Raw genomic sequence first — 15,710 nt, forward strand, 5'->3', positions numbered from 1 at the left:
GAAAGCAATTCAAAAAGCTCTTAGTAGTAGAAGAGTCTTTACAAATGCTGCCTGAGGGCAAACAAAGTTCCTGTTGTCATGTCTGAAGCTGTCTGGGAGTGCTGGGGACAGCTGATTAGTAAATAAAAAGAATATTCAAGGGCAGGGTAAAACAAGCTTGTAGAGTACTTGCCTAGCATGTACAAGGCCCTGAATGTAATACCCAGTATCATCAAACAAAAACAATGAAACACCCAGGCAGAAAAATATATTCCATAACATAAATGTTCAGCAATAGTGATGATGGAATGTACAGTAGAGGGGAGGGACGTTTATGTTAGGGTGCTCATTGTTTTTGCAAATAAGACATATTCTTTGAGACTGTTTTAAGTACATTGGGATTAGTCATTTATGTTCTACAAGTTATAGTTGTAGAATATACTCTGGAAGTTTTAGAAATTAACATTTCTGTAATGTTTCTAGCTTTAAGAATTACTGTTTTACCTAGGTAGTTAGTAATTTAGAAAAAGGCTTTGATAAAAATTAGAGGCGGCTTTTTTTTTTTAACTGGAGGCAAAACTTTTATTCAGTAATAAGAAAATCTGAAAGTTCTAAAGATGACAAGTTAGGTGAATAAGAGTTTCTGACATCCATTGATTTCCCTTTCCCATTTGTTTGTTTTCTCCTTGTTTGTGCAGATTTCCATTGATCCTATTTACTAGATTACTTTCTAAATTAGCCAACTGGAGTTCTTTAAAAAACAGTATGCTAAACTGGGCATGGTGGCTCATGCCTGTAATCCTAGCTACTCAGGAGGCTGAGATCTGAGGATCTTGGTTCAAAGCCAGCCGAGTCACTAAAGACCCGGGACTCTTATGTCCAATTAACCACCAGAAAACCAGAAGTGGTACTGTGGGTCAAGAGGTAGGGTGATATAGCCTTGAGCCAAAGAGTTCAGGGACAATGCCCAGTCCCACAACCAACAAAACAACACAACAACAACAAAAAGAAAAAAAGAGTAGGCTATACCTTCTTTGTGCTATACAGTTATACAGATTTGCTCTGCCAAACAGTTAAGTGGTTTGTAGGCTGAGAGTCTAAACGTATTTTGTCAAATAGTTAAATAAAGGAAAGGAGAAAGTTTATCCCAGGATGTCAATGGCCAGAGCTAATTATACTATACTATGCAAAAATTACATCTGTACCTCATTACTAATTAGTACAAAACAAGCTTGTTTCTTGAAGCCTAAAACATAGTACAGCTTATAGATTATTAAACATTATATATAGAGAGAAAGATTTAAAGGATGAACAGCTGGTACACGTTCATAATTAGCTATATAAACATATTAACATATCAGGCCAATGTGTTGCCTTTCTTTGACAATGACATCAGATATCTTTGGTGGAAATTGTTCACCATAACCTAGAATATTCTGAGGGGTTTTTTTGGGAGGCTAAAAATTTTATAAGGATTTTATAAACAAAACTAAAAATGCAGAAAAATATAAGGCAACTAGAATGATTTTAAAAGTATTATTTGTTGTAAATTATTCCTTTTTTTTTTTTTTGCACATTGTCCTTTGGCTTTCTCAAGGCTGTAGCTCTACCACTTGAGCCACAGAACACAGAACCACTTCTGGCTTTTTTTGTGTATGTGGTACAAAGGAATCAAACCCGGGTCTTCAGGCATGTTAGGCAAGCACTCTACCACTAGGCCAAACTCCCAGCCTGGTATAAATTATTCTGATTGTTCTTAAAATATCCGTGAATATGTAGGTCTTTTGCCTCTCGCTACTCCTGGGAATAGACTCGAGGCATTTTCACTAGAAGAGGTGCTGTGACTCAAGTGGTAGAGCATTAGCCTTGAACACAAAGAGGCTCATGGAAATTGACAAGGCCCTGAGTTCAAACCCTACAGTCCCCTATCCCTGCCCCCCGCCAAGAAAGAGAGAAAAAAAAGAGGCATTTGCAGGTTAAAGGGTATGAACTCTTAAAAGATTCTTGCTGCATTTTTTTATTCCTAGAAGGCTTATGTAAAAATATAGACAAATTTATTCCTTCATGCTGTCACTGTTCTTGGCCATTTTAAAAGATCAGGAATTTTAAGACTGATAGTGAATTTGCTCACTGTAACATTTATGGACCCAGATGAACTTTTTTAACTCATCTTTTTCTGATTGGTCCTTTCATTAATCATTGGGCACAATATACCAAGATGATGTATCAGCATTTGCATCATTGTCAAAACTCTTAAATGTCTTTCTTATAATAGCAAGTGTCAAGTGTTAAATTCTCAAAACTGTGGGAATAGGGATCACCTTTGAGGTATATTTAAGATTCAGGTGATCAGATTTAGGTTTAATAAGTATGACCTGCATCATTTTTAATAAAAATAAAAGATTCATTTTCGACATTGTTATTAAATAGGCCATTCTTTGAGAAACAGTTGTTAGCTTGAAACATATACAAGGCTTTTAATAATTCTTAGTTCGAGAAAGAGAAATTGGTCTATATTCTCCTAAGTGAAAATTGTGCTGGCTGAAATTGTCTATGGCTGTTTCCTGAGTAACGCGTAGACAAATTCTTTAAGCTGTTATGGCTGAAGGTGCTATGTAAATGTAAGATAGATTGTTTTTATCCTCTGTAGTTTCTTTCCGCCTGATACTTTATCCAGTGACTGGCTTTGTAGGCTATCTCTCTGTTTCCATCTTTGTCATGAGACCTTCCCGGCCTTTTTAAGGAGATTGAGTTTTTTTGCCTTCTCTGACTCTGAGCACTCACATAGCCTTTCAACTTTTCCTGTATTGCTAGGCTTTAGTTTTATGTGAGCAGTCTAAAATTATGTGTTAGCATGGATTCTGCCTGACAATTTTATCTACTGTAGGATCTGTGTGGAAATTAAAACCAATGCCCAAACTCTCATCAGTTGGCTCTTTTGAAAGGCAAGAATAAAATATTCACTGGGCACTTAGTGAATAGTTTTAAAAGTTAAATTAGTCTGTTCATTTTGTCTACTTATTTAGTTCTATGGTCTATATAATCTTTAAACCTTGGGCATTATAGTTTGAAGGATTCTTAGCAGTTTCATTCTTGATAATATCACTCCGTTTTGTTACTGTATGGGTTGCATCTCCAATCTCATGTGCATTCCATATAAAGGTTATTAGTGTTAAATTTTTTTTTCCATAGAAAAATACTTGACCTTTTATGGATTAAATTACATACAGAACTAAACAGAAAGCTCTAAAGAATATGTTAATTTCTAGCTTGTTGAGATCTTTCTAACCAGCTGGCTTAGACCCACAACTTACCCTAATAAATAACCTGACTTGTTTTTCTACTAGTTAAAACTTAAAATAGTAGGGAATAAGAAAAACTTCTCTTATCTCCCCACCCTGAATTAGATGCCAACCTTGATGAGTGTAGTTTTAGAGATGTTTCCTTTATTTCTACCTAGAACAGTATCCTGGGAGAGAGAGTGATAGTGTATCTGGGGCATGCAGAGGGGTTGGTGAGGGTGTTCAAGGCAACATCTGTCACTCCATTGCTTGTCAGGATTATTTTAGTTCATTTGTTGTCTGACTGGGCAGGTGTCCCCTCTCTCCCTCAGTGCTCCATGTGCATCCCTCTTGAAGCTTCGCACTCTGTTGAAGAGGACACTCATCCCAGGTAGAGAGGGGGAGGGGAGCTGGGCCACTTTTTTTTCCCATCAGTTCAAGGCTATTTAACTGGGATTGATTTTCTAAGTTCCATGACCTCCGTGAAATGCCATGCCAAGTGTATTTTTTGGTAAGAGGTCCACAGCTTGCACCAGATCTCAAGGGATCTGTTTATTCCCTTTCTGTTGTATTTCTCAAACACAAATGGTAGGAAATTAGAGACATAAAAGAGGAAATAAAGTGGTGGGATTTTGTAATCTGGGTAAGCAGTTTCAGAATCTTATTCTCATTTGTGGAAGATACAATTGAGATGTTTTCAGCACACTTAGGCAATTCTCAAAAGCTACATTGTTGTAGGAGTAGTATCTTAGACATACAAAGAGGAGAAGGGATAAAATAAGGGATATATATATAATAGCAGAAATACCCCAGTTTTTGCATGGTTATGCTTTTACAACCATGGCATGTTGTTTAGGGATTTAATTTGGTCATCGGTCAAATGAAAGGGCTAGAAAGGCTCCTCTATAAGACACCCTCCATGAAAAAATTCTCTGTGTGTGTGCCAGTGATGCTTAAATGCACCCTTTAAAAGAGAAAGGAGTCCTGTTTTGTCGTCCCCCCACCCCCGTGTTGGTTCTGAGAGTGAAAGGAAACTGTTTTAAAAGGTGCACATATCACAAGCCTGATTTCAGAAGAGCATTTTAGTGATATTTTTTATCTTTTTGTAGAAGGTAAAGGAACATTTTCTCAAGTAAATACTAAACAATTTGACTTAAATTATTCCTTGATGTGAAGCAGTTTTTGTTAAAAGTTATTTCTTAAGTTTTGCAGGATGAGTATAAATGTTAACTCAATTGGAATTTATTTTCTTTTAAACCAAGAATTCTTGAGTGTCTTATTTAAAGCACATGATTCCACAGTGCAGGGAATAATTTGAAATCCCTTAATGTGTTTGCAGTCATTATTTAGAAGCAAGGTCTTTGAATGAGAGAGATTACCGGGATCGGAGATACGTTGATGAGTACAGAAATGACTACTGTGAAGGATACGTTCCTAGACATTATCATAGAGACATTGAAAGCACTTACCGAATTCACTGCAGTAAATCCTCGGTCCGAAGCAGGAGAAGCAGTCCTAAAAGGAAGCGTAATAGACACTGTTCAAGTCACCAGTCACATTCGGTATGATTGATTTTGTTTTTATTTTGAGTGTATATAAAAGCTCTTAAGGAGCTGATAAGTTTCTAAAAGTTTTTTATATGTGAAATATTATTTGAATTTATTAAAGTTATGTATTTACTTGAATCCTTAAAGGAAACTATACATTCTCATAGCCATCAGTATATTAGCTAGCTCTCATTTGCCCACATTTACTCTCATATTCTGCAAATTAGGTCATGAGTTTGTTGATTTTTAATAGTAAAACTTGTTTTTGTGTTTGTATAGTATATTACTTTAAAAATAATGAAGCACCCAAATTTCTTTCAATTTATATATATATTTTACTTTGAAAGAAACATCTATACTGATATTTGGAACCAAATAGAGAAAGTTGTACTGTTGCCTGTCAGTGCTAACCTGAGTGCCTCTCATAGCTCATCTTCTGCATCTAAGTCGGTTGACATTGTGAAGATGGGTGCTGAGTGGGAAGCATATTTTAAAGGCCAGCTTTTTTTTTTTTTTTTTTTTTTTTGCTGTAATTCTGACATTCATTTGTTTAATCTGTACACTTTGGGTTAATTTTCTACCCTAAGTTTCCTTCAGTACAAATAATTCTTAGATTGAACACTGAAGTGAGCTAGCCTTTATTTTCCCCTTTTACTATAATCGTGTATATTTAAATATTGCTATGTAAGAACAATCTCAACGAATTATGACATTTTAAAAACATTTTTCTTACAAATTAGACATTTCATCTCACAGCATATGATAGTTAATAGCAAGAGATTAGTAAATCATGACATTGCATTCTTTAAATTTCAGACTTCAATTAAATCAGTATTTTAAAGAGACAATTGTGATGTTTTTTTCTATTGCCACTTTAAGTATCTTATCTGAAAATCTGTTCCTTGCCATGTTTTTCTTCTGTAACATAAACTGTGCCCTGTGAATTTCTGGGGACTGAATTTGAAATTGCTCCTGCCAACTGTTCGTGGCCTGGTGCTTATCTGAATGCCTGAATATCTCCCCGCTGAATGAATTGCGTATTCTGCCCTGAATTCACTCTGATATATTGATTGGCTGGACGATCTTGGTGCTGCCCACTTGCCGGTTCCAGAAGAGCCACCGAAGGAAAAGATCCAGGAGTATAGAGGATGATGAGGAGGGTCACCTGATCTGTCAAAGTGGAGACGTTCTAAGAGCAAGATGTATAGAATATTTTTCAACACTTTTTAAACTTTGCAGACAGAATAATCTTTTTAAGAATAGTTTGTCAGCGGGGGGCTAAAGAACTCTTCATTGCTTATTTGTTTTGTTTTTTGTGGGTTTATTTGTTCTTTTGTATTTCTTCTTTTCTGTATAATTTAAATATATCTACTCTAAAGTCGCAAGATAATCAGTGGAATTTGAGATTAGAGCAAGACAGATAGCTCTATCTAATGTTTGTGTAGCAGCTGAAATAACATAATTTGAGTGCTGAAACCTTAGTTATGCTTTGATAGAGATCATTTGAAAATATTCCACAAGCATTCATTGTTTGAGTAACTAGATAATTTGTACTCAGATACTTATACCTTTTTTTCTCTCCCTCACTTAGATGAAATCGTGGACACTTTGGGTGAAGGGGCCTTTGGCAAGGTTGTAGAGTGTATTGATCATGCCATGTAAGTTTGTTGCTGTTTACTTTTTCTGATTGTTTTTTGATGGGGAAGGAAAAAACAAAGTATATTTGAAGTGGATTTTTCCAGAAAATATCCAACAAAATTACTTGAATTTTCCAGGCCCTGGTGGCTCACTCCTGTAATCCTAACTACTGTGGTCTGAGCTTTGAGGATCACAGTTCAAAGCCAACCCAGGCATAAAAGTTTGTGGGACTCATTAATCATTCAATACTAGAAGTATGGCTCAACTGGTAGAAGTAGAGTGCTATCTTTAAGCCAAAGGAGCTCAGGGGGCAAGTGCCTAAGCCCCAGGACCAGCCAAAAGGAAAAAGACCCATCAACCATAAAACTTGAACTAGATGTGGTTTATAAAATGCTGACACAGGCTGGGAGCGTGGCCTAGTGGTAGAGTGCTTACCCAGCATTTACAAAACCCTGGTGGGTTCAATTCCTCAGTACCATATACATGGGAAAAACTAGAAGTGGCACTGTGACTCAAGTGGTAGAACGCTAGCCTTGAGAATGCCCATGAACAGTGGCCAGGCTCTGAACTCAAGCTCCCAGGACTGGCAAATAAACACATAAGATAAAATGCCAACACATTCTACATCTTGGGCTCTTGGACCTCTGTAAGAGATTCAGTTATTTTGGGGTTATAATAAAATATCCATATTACAGCTAGCTTCTGTAAGTAATATAAAGAATAAAATTCAAATTTTTTTTCTAATTATAGTTAATTACTGGTAGTTTTGAAATGTATAAGATACTAGAGTTATTCAAAACATTTAATTCAGAAGGGCTGGCAACCCATTTAGTGGTAGAACATTTGCCTAACATCTTGACCCTAGATGCCCAGAAGAAATCATACAAAGCAAAAAAAGGGAATCCTAGCAGCTGAAGCCAGGGGAAAAGTACAGTTTCCTGCTTTGGAGGAGCATTTGAAGGACATTCAAGATTAAAGTCCAAATTATTATTAGTTTTTAAAATTTTATTATCAGGATGACGTATAGAGAGGAGTTACATTCACAAGGTAGTGAGTACATTATTACTTCTTGAACATTGTTACCTGTTATCCCTTTCATCTTTTTCTCCCATTTTCCCTCCTCCCAGAGTCTTTAAAATGAGACATGCTAATCTGTTTGACTGACCTGCTTTGTTTTTACCATTTTCCTCCATCTTTTGCCTGCTTTTTTTTCCCCAAGTCTTAGCACTTGAACTTAGCCTGGGTACTGTTCTGAGCTCATTTTGCTCAAGGCTAGTGCTCTACCACATGAGCCATGGGGCCACTCCTGGCTTTTTTTTGTGCATGTGGTACTGAGGAATTAAACCCGGGGCTCTATGTATGCTAGGCAAGCACTGAGCCACATTCCCAGCCCCAGAGGAAGATTGTTATCCAAAAACATTTATACACACATACATGTGTAAGCCAGGCACAGATACATGCTTAAGTCTTACTTTTGCTGTAGGAAGTGTGCAAAATTTGTAACAAAAAAAATTAAGAGAATTGGTCCTTTATATAAATTATATTTTCTTGGAATGTTTTGAGAAGATATTAGATGGAACCTGGTGTGTAATATGTGAAATATATAATTTTAGAAAAGCAGCATAGAAAAACTGGCAGCAATAAGAATGTTTTACTTGGGCGTGGTGGTACAGTTCTCAGTATTTAGGAGGCAGAGGCAATTTAAGGTCACCTTTGGCTAACATAATGAGTTTGAGGCCAGCCATGGCTAGCAAGACCTGTTTCAAAAACCCTGCTTTCAACGATGCCTGATCTTAAGCTACCTTTCATCTTGTTTTTAAGGGATGGCTTACATGTAGCAGTGAAAATTGTAAAAAATGTAGGCCGTTACCGTGAAGCAGCTCGTTCAGAAATCCAAGTATTGGAACATTTAAATAGTACTGACCCTAATAGTGTCTTGTGAGTATAAATTTGAACCAAGAACCATTTTATTACAAAGTATACAATTCTTCAAACTGAATTATCATTTTGCTCTATTCTAGCCGATGTGTCCAGATGTTAGAATGGTTTGATCATCATGGTCATGTTTGTATTGTGTTTGAACTGCTGGGACTTAGTACCTATGATTTCATTAAAGAAAACAGCTTTCTTCCTTTTCAAATTGATCACATCAGGCAGATGGCCTATCAGATCTGCCAGTCAATTAATTGTAAGTATATTTGATACACTTTTGAACATCAGAAAATATTTTTCCTATATGAGCATTATATTAAAACTTGTCACTTTACGGCTAAAGATGAAACCTCCTTTGATCACTGTGTTCTCACTGCTGTCCCTTCCCTGCTTCCAAAACCATGACATTTCTAAGTGAAACTAATGGTGTCTTTCTGTTCTCTTTGTAGTTTTGCATCATAATAAATTAACCCATACAGATCTGAAACCTGAAAATATACTATTTGTGAAATCTGACTATGTAGTCAAGTATAATTCTAAAATGGTGAGTTAAAGACTTTTACTTTGGGTGGTTATTTTTAACTTAGTGATTCTTTTTGTTGTTGTTTTGCCAGTACTGGGCTTGAACTCAGGGCCTGAGTACTGTCCTTGGGCTTTCCTCAAGGCTAGAATTCTACCCTGAGCCACCGCACCACTTCTGGCTTTTTCTGTGTATCTGGTACTGTGGAATCAAACCTGGGTCTTCGTGCATACTAGGCAGGCACTAGGCTAAACTCATGGCCAACTTGGTGATCCTTGAATGAGGAAGTTTACACGGAGTTAGGAGTAGGGTGGTAGTTGAATGGTGTAGAGCACATGTACCTTCCTTGTTTGTCTCATGAACTTGACAAGGAGGTAATTCCTGGGCTTCAGGTATAGCTCAGTGGTGGAGTGTGCTTTCCATCTGTTAGGCCCTGATTTCTATCCCTAGCAACAGAATATAAAAAAAGGAAAGAAAATTTATGTGGAAATCTTTTGTTGAGTAGTGCTATAAACAGCCTTTATTGAGTTTCATTTTCCTTGTCTCTAGAAACGTGATGAACGAACACTGAAGAACACAGATATCAAGGTTGTGGACTTTGGAAGTGCAACTTATGATGATGAACACCATAGTACTTTGGTGTCTACACGGCACTATAGAGCTCCAGAGGTCATTTTGGGTCAGTAAATACCAGACTTCCTTATACTGTGATTACTTACATAGATTTTATTGAAGATAAGGATGGGGTCCTGGCTATAATAATCTCAGCCATATGTTGAAAACATAATTTTATCCAAAAATGTATGGACATTGCTTTTAAATTATTTTCTTTTTTCTTTTTTTCTTTTTTTTTTTTTTTTTGCTTTTGCCAGTTCCTGGGGCTAGAACTCAGGGCCCGGGCACTGTCCTTGGACACTGCTCAAGGCTAGCACTCTGCCACTTGAGCAACAGCACCACTTTGGGCTTTTTCTGAGTATGTGGTACCGAGGAATCAAACCCGGGTCTTCGTGCATGCTAGACAAGCACTCTACCACTAGGCCAAACTCCCGGCCCCATCCTTTTACTTTTTATATAATGTCTCCAACTTCAAGTTTAAAATACTGTATTTTGATAAGAGCATAGGGACTATAAGGTCTTGCTGAACAGCTGATATAAAACCCTTGTCAGGTGCCAATGGCTCACTCCTGTAATCTTAGCTACACAGTAGGCTGAGGGTCGTGGTTCGAAGCCAGCCCAGTACTAAGTCCATGAGACCCTTATCTCCAATTAGCTACCAGAAAACCGGAAGTGGCACTGTGGCTCAAATGGTAAAGTGGTGGCCTTGAACTGAAGAGCTCAGGAACAGTGCCCAGGCCCAGAGTTTATTTTAAACCCTAGGATCAACAAGAAAAAAGTATATGTAAACTCTAGCCAGGCACTGGTTGCTTATGCCTGTAATTTTAGCTATTCAAGAGGCTAAGATCTAAGATCTAAGGGTTGTGGTTTGAAGCCAGCCTGGGCAGAAAAGTCCTCGGGAGTTTCAGTTAACCATCAGAAAATCAGAAATGGAGTTCAAGCTCTATGTCTGGACCATTTCCCCCCTACCACCCCCCCAAAAAAACAACAACAACCACAAAAAAAAAAAAAAAACCCCTGTAAACCCTGAATTTGCTGTCATATTCCTTAAATGAAAGTATGTAAAGAATCTGCCTTACACAGAGGTTTCATATGTTAGCAATTGAAGATTTATAGCATAGTTAACCTGCTTTATTTGTTGTGAACAGCTTTAGGTTGGTCTCAGCCTTGCGATGTTTGGAGCATTGGTTGCATTCTTATTGAATATTACCTTGGGTTCACAGTCTTTCAGGTATGTATCTAGTCCATTTCATGAATTTTAAATGTTTAAAGGCACATTCATGTTTGAGTCTATCCCTGTGTTTGAGATTAAAATGTACACATATGCCAAATGGTAATCTTTTTCTAGAACCATAGTTCAGTGAAATTCTGTTAAGTGGTCACAGCTTATAATTTGCACATGTGGTTCATATATGTCCCCATCTCTTTTGGCGGGGGGTAGGCCTAGGTGCTGTCCCTGAGCTCTTCAGCTCAAGGCTACTGCCCTACCCCTTGAGCCACAGCCCTACTTCCCGTTCTCTAGTGATTAATTGGAGATGAGTCTCAGGTTCTTTAGTGCCCAGGCTGGCTTTGATCCTCAGATCTCAGCCTCCTGAGTAGATAGGATTACAGATGTGAGCCACCACACCCAGCTGTTCCCATCTTTTTATATAACTTCATAAATTATTAGTGGCTGGTTTTAACTTAACATTAGTTATATTGGATCATTTCTTTTTATAGAAAAACTTAGAAATAGCAGGTGTTTTAAAACATCAGTATCTATGATGGAAGTGCATGTAACACCTCTGTACTCTAGAAGTCTTGCAAAACTTGAAAAATGATTACAATGTAATGGAACAATGTAGCACGTGTTTCACTTAGTATATAGGGAATTTCATTTTTCTTTTTCTTTTTTTTTTTTGTCCTGGGGCTTGAACTTAGGACAGGAGCACTGTCCTTGGGCTTTCTCAGGCTAGTGGTCTGCCACTTGAGCCACAACACCACTTCTGGGTTTTTCTACATATGTGGTACCGAGGAATCAAACCCAGGTCTTCATGCGTGCTACTCAGGCTCTCTGCCACTAGGCCAAACTCCCTATATAGGGAATTTCTTTAGAGCTAGTCATAAACTTGGAGTGTCTTCAGTGTGTTAGGATCTAATCAGGGAAGTGTAATTGTGGGAACATTTGTGTCAGTGAGACTTGTGTACCTCTGAAAGATAATTGTTTTATCCTCAAACTTTCAAAATACCAACTGGCCACAAATAATTTTGTGGAGTTGCCAGTTTAGACTTTAGAGATTATCACTGCTTTATAAAATACTACGGTGGTCCATTTAAGAGAAGACGCTAGTTGATGGTATTTTTAAAAATAGAAGTCTTATTTGGCAAAACAAAAATTAGTCCATCCCCTTTTCACCTACCCCCCCCCCAAGAAAAAGTTTAACTTATATCTAGACTTGAACAGTCTTGAAAGTCTTAGATAGTGCTACCGTTGAAAAATGAGAATTGTGGTTTTGATCAAGGTGCCCCAGTGTTCAGTTTTGCTTTGTTTGGGAGAGGGTTGTAGAGATCCCAGCCTCGTATTTAGTGTTGACTTGAAGTTATAGCAGTCTAAGGGTAGGATTTTTAATTCTACACTATAAATTTAATAGTTGTAGGCTTAAGAAACTTAAAAAATCAAGTTAGCCAGGTGTGGCAATCAATGCATACCTGTAATTCCAGCATTTGGGAGGTTGAGGTAGAAGGATCACAAATTGATAGCTCAGGTAGTAAGATCCTGACTCAAAAACAAAAATAATGAAGCTAGTGATGCACCATTAATAATGTTTTGAAGGCAACCTGTGCTATGCATTGTAGTTGGTTGATAGGTTTAAAAAGTACAATGCATAGCTTCTCTGGACAGGGGTTGGCACACAAAATTTTAAGTAATGCCTAATGACTTCAACAAACTTGCCTGTTTCTGGTTTGTCTGTTTTTAAAGACTGAATAGAAATCATTTGAGCAGCTCTGCTTAAGATGCTTTTAGCTATCTGGACATTTAAAGGGTGTTGCTGGCTCTGTTCTAGAAGTTGATGCTGCTCAGACCTCACTAATCCATCTCAAAGACTAGACAACACAGCTCACTCAGTATTTTATTCTTGAAGAGTTGTGCAGTATGAATTGTATAACTGGCTAGATGAGTTCTTTTATATCAACATAATATTCTTAGGTTCACTTGTTAATGGGTGTAGAGAAATGGAGAGCACTGAGTTTGTTTTTTCTGTTTTTTTAGACTCATGATAGTAAAGAGCATCTGGCAATGATGGAACGGATATTAGGACCCATACCAACACACATGATTCAGAAAACAAGGTATGTTTTAAGACTAAATATATCTTGGTTGGGCCAGATACCAGTGGCTCAAACCTTTGAATCCTAGGTACTCAGGAGTCTAAGATCTGAGGATTGCAGTTGAAGCCGGCCTGAGCAGGAAAGTCTGTGAGACTGTTCTCATTAACCTTAAAAGGCCAGAAGTGGAGCTGTGGCTAGCCTTGAGTACGCAAAATGAAAAATTCAGGGACAGTTCTCATTCTTGAGTTCAAGCCTCAGAATTGACACAAAAGTTGGTTTGGTTTGGATAGTGGACTACAGATTTTGCAAAACAAAAACAAAAAACCGTAAGTTGTCTATATGCTAGTGACAACTCTTTTTGGTGGGTCTTGGGGCTTGAACTCTGAGCCTGGGCTCTGTCCCTGAGCTCTTAAGCTCAAAGCTACCACTCTACCATTTGAGCCACAGCTCCACTTCCAGTTTTCTGGTGTTTAATAAGAGATAAAGAGTCTCGAGGCTGGCTGAAAACATCTTTTTTATGATGATGAAGAAATGGTGCTTTTGGTTGTTTTTTAAAATTATTAGTTTTATGTTTTCCTAAATTGATGTAAAATAATACATAGAATTTGAAAAGTATATTATTTGGCATTGAATCATAAATTTGAATTAACCTGTGTTGCTGAGCCAGCTGTATGGCCTTAGACAAGATTTTTGATGATTTGTAAATACAGCTCCACTACAGAAGTCACCTTGATTGCTGTCCAGGCAGAGCCCTTTGGCTTGAACCTTTCAGCTACTTGAGAGGCAGAGATCTGGATTGTGGTTCAAAACCAATGTAAGCAAAAAAGTTCACAACACCCTATAAAAACCAATAAAAAGTTGAGCGCAGGGTGCTCATTAGTCCTCCCAGCTGAGAGGAAAGCATAAATGAGAGTATTTGTGATCCAGACCAGCCTGGCCATAAACATGAGAATCTATTTGAAAAATAATGTAAGCTTAAAAGGCTAGAGGTATGACTTAAAAGTAGTAGAGCTTTTGCCTACCAAGCACTAGGCTTTACTGCCACACAAAATTTCCAACATCACCCAGATCTGGTGAAATCAGAACTTATAGGAATTGGTCCAGGAGTTTCTAGGCCTTTTTGTTTGCTTGTTTTTGTTTATCATTTTGTCTTAAATGATACAAAAAGAGTTCTGTCAGAGTTTCAGAGGCTAGAAGTTCAGAAAGTCCAAGCAAGGCCATGTTCTCTTTGAAGACTCAGGTAGGGGAGAAATTGTCCTTTGCCACCTCTAGTCTTTGGTGGTTGCTGGCCATCTTGACTTTGCTTGGAGATGAAGGCAGAAGTCTGTCTTCACACGTCCTCCTTCCCATGTGTTTTTGTCCCTGTGTCTAAATTGTCAGTCTCAAAAGCTGGTCTTGCTGTAGTTAGGATCAACCCTAATCTAATTTGAATTCACCTTAGCTTTGTCCGGATAAAGTTCTAGGTGCCACGCAGCTGGCTATAAGGAATAGTTTTTTGTTGTTATTGCGCGTTGCCTGCAGCAGTTTTTTGCCTCCAGCCTGGTTTTGAAGGAGTCTCAGACTTTTTTGACTGACTGTACCTCAAACTTCAGTCCTCTGGAACTCAGCCTCCCTGCGTAGTTAGGATTGCAGGCATGAGCTAACTGGTTTTAAATATGGTACTTAGGAACAATTTTAGTTCATATAGTAAAACTAGAGAAGAGAAGAAAGTGTCATATAATTGTTGCTGGGGTTTCAAAATTATAACCAGATGCCCCTATTGGATCCAGGATATGGATCCGATTTTTTTTCTTTCTCTTTTCAAAGTTTGACTTTTTCTCCTTGTAGAAAACGCAAGTATTTTCACCATAACCAGCTCGATTGGGATGAACACAGTTCTGCTGGGAGATATGTTAGGAGACGCTGCAAACCACTAAAGGTAAAGAAAGATAAGATTAAGAATTAAGAACAATGTCTTCACTATCAGCAGTATCTTACTTTAACAAAGCATTCTCCTCTTCCTCAGGAATTTATGCTCTGTCATGATGAGGAACACGAGAAGTTATTTGACCTGGTTAGAAGAATGTTGGAATATGAACCAACCAAAAGAATTACCTTGGATGAAGCCTTGCAGCATCCTTTCTTTGACTTATTAAAAAAGAAGTGAAATGGAATTGGTGGTCTTACTATATACTTCTCTAGAAGAGATTACCTTAAGACTGTGTCAGTCAACTAAACATTCTAATATTTTTGTAAGCATTAAATTATTTTGTACAGTTAAGTGTAAATACTGTATGTTTTGTATCAATAGCATAATTACCTTGTTAAGCAAGTATGATCTTGATAATGAAGTTAAAATTAATTTTCCTTTGTGACATTAGTTACCATTTTTAAAGGCCTTTGGTATATCCTTTGTGTCCAATGATAAATGTGTTTGATCTTGTCTTTTGTACATGAGGTCAACTCTGAAGTGATTTTTTTTTTTTTGAAGTAAAATGGAAATCTTGATGTTTTGTGTGTGATTTCTGAACAACGAGGAGGAGTGTTAGTAATTCTGGGTAGGCACAGCTCTCATTGTCTACTTAGTATTGAAGAACTAAAAACTGACTGAACTGCTAGGGCTGGAGCCGGGGTAGAATGAAAAAGGTGGATTTTTGATGGCCTCTAAGTTTTTTTTTTGGGGGGGGTGGTTAGTTATGGGGCTTGAACTCTGGGCCTGAGAGTTGTCTCTGAGCTCTTCAAGTCTACTGCCCTACTTCTAGAGCCACAGTGCCACGTCCTTGGAAATACTTCTGAAGTAGATGACATGTTATTTGACCAGGCACATTGAACTTGGTGAAACCTTTTCATTATTTGTCATTATTTGTGACCCCATCTGCCCTCACTATAATCACGTTAGAAAATAACTCT

At 37.6% G+C, this 15,710-nt stretch overlaps 1 protein-coding gene across 6 annotated transcripts in view; it reads left to right on the plus strand.

Annotated features, from left to right (window-relative positions):
- Clk4 (CDC like kinase 4) overlaps positions 1–15,308 on the plus strand; it is a 22,045-nt gene extending 6,737 nt beyond the window's left edge. For 4 of the 6 annotated variants that reach the window (XM_090320933.1, XM_090320934.1, XM_090320937.1 and 1 more), the window contains exons 3-13: positions 4,600–4,822; positions 5,919–6,009; positions 6,399–6,465; positions 8,267–8,383; positions 8,467–8,633; positions 8,827–8,921; positions 9,447–9,576; positions 10,661–10,743; positions 12,763–12,842; positions 14,649–14,739; positions 14,827–15,308. In XM_090320933.1, the coding sequence (XP_090177059.1) occupies positions 4,600–4,822; positions 5,919–6,009; positions 6,399–6,465; positions 8,267–8,383; positions 8,467–8,633; positions 8,827–8,921; positions 9,447–9,576; positions 10,661–10,743; positions 12,763–12,842; positions 14,649–14,739; positions 14,827–14,967 (1,285 nt within the window). In that variant the 3' untranslated portion in view covers positions 14,968–15,308. Of the gene's footprint in view, positions 1–3,592; positions 3,652–4,599; positions 4,823–5,918; positions 6,010–6,398; positions 6,466–8,266; positions 8,384–8,466; positions 8,634–8,826; positions 8,922–9,446; positions 9,577–10,660; positions 10,744–12,762; positions 12,843–14,648; positions 14,740–14,826 lie in introns of all 6 variants that reach the window. The other 2 variants (XM_090320938.1, XM_090320939.1) reach the window with 2 other exon arrangements.
- The last annotated feature ends 402 nt before the right edge of the window (positions 15,309–15,710 follow it).

This window comes from Megascapheus bottae, chromosome 29 (genome assembly GCF_031878675.1).
Source record: "Megascapheus bottae isolate mThoBot1 chromosome 29, mThoBot2.hap1, whole genome shotgun sequence".
NCBI lineage: Eukaryota > Metazoa > Chordata > Mammalia > Rodentia > Geomyidae > Megascapheus > Megascapheus bottae.